General features: G+C 43.9%; 1 protein-coding gene across 1 annotated transcript in view; it reads left to right on the plus strand.

Annotated features, from left to right (window-relative positions):
- Positions 1-5,000, plus strand: part of dock11 (dedicator of cytokinesis 11) — a 98,522-nt gene that overhangs the window by 38,637 nt on the left and 54,885 nt on the right. Inside the window, exons 21-25 of the mRNA XM_080859900.1 lie at positions 1-97; positions 1,324-1,407; positions 3,179-3,268; positions 3,880-4,001; positions 4,385-4,454. The exon at positions 1-97 is cut by the window's left edge and continues 10 nt beyond it. Coding sequence (XP_080716026.1) covers positions 1-97; positions 1,324-1,407; positions 3,179-3,268; positions 3,880-4,001; positions 4,385-4,454 — 463 coding nt within the window. The remainder of the gene's footprint in view (positions 98-1,323; positions 1,408-3,178; positions 3,269-3,879; positions 4,002-4,384; positions 4,455-5,000) is intronic.

Raw genomic sequence — 5,000 nt, forward strand, 5'->3', positions numbered from 1 at the left:
CTGGTGTCCTCTGCTGAAGGATGGGAGGATCCAGTCGTGTGAGCTCCAGCTGCCCGTCTCTGCCAACCTGCCTGCCGGTTACCTGGGAGACAAGAAGGTGCCAGCAGTGTGCTACTGTCCACTGCGTGTGTGTGTGTGTGTGTGTGTGTGTGTGTGTGTGTGTGTGTGTGTGTGTGTGTGTGTGTGTGTGTGTGTATGTGTGTGTGTGTGCAGATGTATGTACAGTATGTCTGTGTGTCTGCATGTATGCATGTATGTGTGTGTGTGTTTGTGTGTATGTCTGTGTGTCTGCATATAAATGTGTGTGTGTGTGTGTGCATGCATGTGTGTATGTTTGTGTTTGTGTGTCTGAATGTGTGTGTGTGTGTGCACATCTGTATATGTGTGTGTCTGCATGTGTGTGTGTGTGTGTGTGTGTGTGTGTGTATGTGTGTGCATGTGTTCGTGTGGGTGACTCCCTCTGTCTATCTCTGCCTGTCTCTATAGGTGTGTGTGTGTGCGTGTGTCTGTCTGTCTGGTGACTTACACAGACACACACGACCAAGCACCATAGCACCAGGGTCATAGCGTCAAGTCATAATATGTCATTTCATGTAATCTGCCATGTTAAATCAGATTAAGTAGTCAAATCTGAATATGCAGAAAGCAAAGCAGACCACACACACACACACACACATGCTCCATACACACACACACACACACACACACACACACGCTCCAAACACACAACCTGCTTATCTAACCTATGAAGTTGCTTATCTGACCTATGAACCTGCTTATCTGACCTTTGAAGAAGTAAGCTGGTTCTGTTATCCTTAATCCAAGGTTCGGTTGCAGAGAGTCAGGAAACTCGGGAAAGATGTATATTTTATAATACTTTATTCCAACGCATCACACAATCAACTTGCAAGTCGCGGTAAACGATAGAATTCTTTCAATGACATTACGGAGGGTTGTGGCCCTTATAGTACATATTTAACATGCAAACAATAAAGGTGTGTCCATGAATGAAGGTAGGAAGTTACCTTATTTGGTCTTATCCAATTAAGTCTAAGTAATTAATGTCTGTCTGGGGTCCTGGCAACCATTGATCTCCTGCTGTCTTTCCTTCCTGACCCTGGACAATAGCTATTTGATGTCTCAGGGTCCAAATGGTTGGGGAACAGGCCTGATGCCCGTCTGTGAGGCCTTAGATGCATATTGACAGAATGGACCTTGCTGTGATTGCATATGACTAAAAACCATGTATTTAAACTAAATCTAACACCTCTGAACCTGCTTATCTGACCTCTGAACCTGCTTATCTGGCGTCTGCTTTCTCAGGTATGCCCAGACATCAGGTGGGTGGAAAACAGCAAGCCGCTCTTCAAAGTGAAGACAAACGTAGCGTCAACAATACACACTCAGGTAAGAGAGACTAACACTACCCCACACACACCTACACACTCGGGTAAGAGAGACTCACTGTACCCCAAACACACCTACACACTCGGGTAAGAGAGACTAACACTACCCCACACACACCTACACACTCGGGTAAGAGAGACTAACACTACCCCACACACACCTACAGACATATTGCACAACATTTAAACTACACAACTAGGGCTGGGCAACGATTACAATTTTTAATTGCGATTAATCGCATGATTTCCCTGTATACGCAAAATCCGACAATGAATTCAAAAGTAGTGTACAGTGCACTTTAATGTTATCCTGTTCGTTATGAAAAAGAAAAAAAACTGGCCACAAAATCCTGAGCCACAATCATATCATTAAAACACGCAATTTCTGAGGTAACAACAGAAACATTTTTGTAGCTTCCCCCCGATGTATGGTCCAGTCATTAACTGATGATAATCCGTTTATTTGTAATCCATAAATTCATTGGCACAAACAGTCATTAAACACCGTAAAAACCTGTGCCTTCATCGGAGGTGCTAAACAATGTATCATTTAGTTTCCTTCTACCGTTAATAGTAACATTCTATGTATATATATAGGTCATTGATCTTGCGCGAGCAAGGAACTCGTTTAAATAATAACAGTACAATACGGCAAATCAATTAATAACAATAGGAACAAACACAACAATCACTGTAGAATCTTTGCAGAGGTTGGGTCTGTTACAATTTTACTTTCATCAGGGAGCAGCATAACCAGTCTATATTCAGTACCAAATGTCCCTGTTAGATGGAGAAACCAGAAAACACTTTCAGTGCAGTTTGTCAATTCCTAGAACTTGACACTGTTATTTTAAATGTACTGCCATATGAACTAAAGTGCCATTGCATTTGTTTTGCAAACACAACATCAGCATTTGTATCTAGTAGCAGTTACTACTACAGAATTATTACTTGTTTAAACTAAACATGTAATAATACAAATTATTTTATTACATTAGTAATATTCCTATTTTAAAAGTATACATATATCTCATGTTGCCATTCTGAGTATAATGATTTAACATAAATTACATAAATACCTTGTGCATGTGTGTATTCTGTTCTGTTTAATGTTATTTTAATATGACAACCCATGGTTATAATTATAATTGTTCATAAGGTAGCAGTGTCATAACTACATTTCTGACGTTTACAACAAACCAAACCGCTTATAAATCGGTTGAAAATTGAGCAAGTTATCGTTATTTAAAAAGTACATGTACCACTACCAACACAATGTTACGTGAGTGAGCTGACTGTGGCAAGATGGCCGCCAAGTGCGGACGTTCAACTCCGTTGGCCGGCAACGCCATAGACATATATAGATATGTCTATGGGCAACGCGACGAGACATCTGTATATATATGTCTGTCTATGGTTTATCCGTTTCCAGTTTTGCGGCAGACTTTAACTAAATAAAAGCCTTTGAGCAAAATAATAAAACCTGCGTTAACGCGCGATAAAATAATTGTCGGCGTTAAATAATCAATGAATTAACGCGTTAACGCGTTAACTTGCCCAGCCCTATACACAACACATAAACTACACACACACACTCTACCCTCCCACACCCATGCCAGAAGAACGTCTGACTCTCATACAAGGCATCTTAACCTGGAAACTGTGTGTGTGTGTGTGTGTGTGTGTGTGTGTGTGTGTGTGTGTGTGTGTGTGTGTGTGTGTGTGTGTGTGTGTGTGTGTGTGTGTGTGTGTGTGTGTGTGTTTCTCTACAGGATTTGCACCTCCATAAGTTCTTCCAGCACTGCCAGTTGCTGAGATCCGGTTCTGAAGAGAACCCTGCAGAACTCATCAAATACCTAAAGGTGAGCAGTATCACACACATGCAGCACACACACACACACACGCCTACAGCACACACACACACACACACACACACACACACATGCATGCATGCAGCAAACAGACACACATGGCAGTGTGCACACAAACACACACAATTAGCACACACAAACACTCAAACACACACATTCAGCACACACACACACGCCGTAAACACACACACACACGCCGTAAACACACACACACATGCAGCAAACACACACACGCACACATGCAGCACACACACACACATGCAGCACGTACACACACATGCAGCAAGCACGCACACACACGCACACACACACACACACACACACACACACACACACACACACACGCCAACTGAGATGCACCAACATATGTACACATGCTCGGTTTCCCCTTATATGGTTACATTGGTCTTTTTTATATAACCTCTCCCCTCTCTCTCTCTCTCCTATCTCCCCTCTCCCCCTCTCTCTCTCTTTTCTCTCCCCTCTTCCCCTTTATCTCTCTCTCTCTCTCTCCCCTCTCCCCCTCTCTCTCTCTCATCTCCCTCTCCCTCTCTCCCTCTCTCTCTCTCTCTCTCTCTCTCTCCCTCCTTCCCTGTGTGTAGTGCCTGCATGCAGCAGAGACTGCTGTCTTCATTAGGTTCCTGCCCACCGTGCTGGTGCAGCTCTTCCAGGTGCTCACCACGGCAACCAAAGAAACACATGAGGTGGCCGTCAACTCCACCCGGTGAGTCTGACCTCTGACCTCGCCCCCACTGATGACCATGTTGCTCAACTGGCAGAGCACACACACACACACACTGGCAGAGCTAGGGGCCATGGGTTCCATACACACACGTACACACACACACACACACTGGTAGAGCTAGGGGCGATGGGTTCCATACACACACACACCAGTGTTGGTGATGGTGGTGGTGGTGGTGGTGATGATGATGATGATAGTGATGACTGTGTTGGTGATTCACATATTGGTGTGGGATTTAGTGATGATGATGATGGTCATGTACGATGATGATGATGATGGAGATGATGATGATGATGGTCATGCACGATGATGATGATGATGATGATGGTGGTGATGAAGATGGTTGTGTGATGTTCCTCCAGTGTGATCATTCATATCGTCTCTCGATGCCATGAGGAGGGACTGGATCACTACCTACGCTCCTTCATAAAGGTATTACACACACACACACTCACACACTCTCACACACACTTGCACACACACACACACTCACAAACACACACGCACTCAGGCACACATACTCTAACACACACACACACACATACACACACACACATATTTACATGCACACACACACACACCCTCACACACACACACACATGTTGGCATGCACACACACACACACACAACACACACACACATGTTGGCATGCACACACACACACACATTCACACTCTCACACACACACACACAGTCACACTCTCACACACACACACTCTCACTCTCACAAACACACACACACACACACACACACACACACACACACACACACATTTACATGCACACACACACACACACATTCACACAAACACACACACACATTTACACACACAAAAACACACACACACACACACGCACACATATTTACATGCACGCACACACACACACCATTCCCACAATGAAATATACATATTATACTGTGAATGTGTGTGAGTTTGTGTATATTTGCATCCTTTTGTGACTGTGTGTGTGTGTAAA

Source organism: Sprattus sprattus (assembly GCF_963457725.1).
Source record: "Sprattus sprattus genome assembly, chromosome: 21".
In the NCBI taxonomy this organism is placed as follows: domain Eukaryota; kingdom Metazoa; phylum Chordata; class Actinopteri; order Clupeiformes; family Clupeidae; genus Sprattus; species Sprattus sprattus.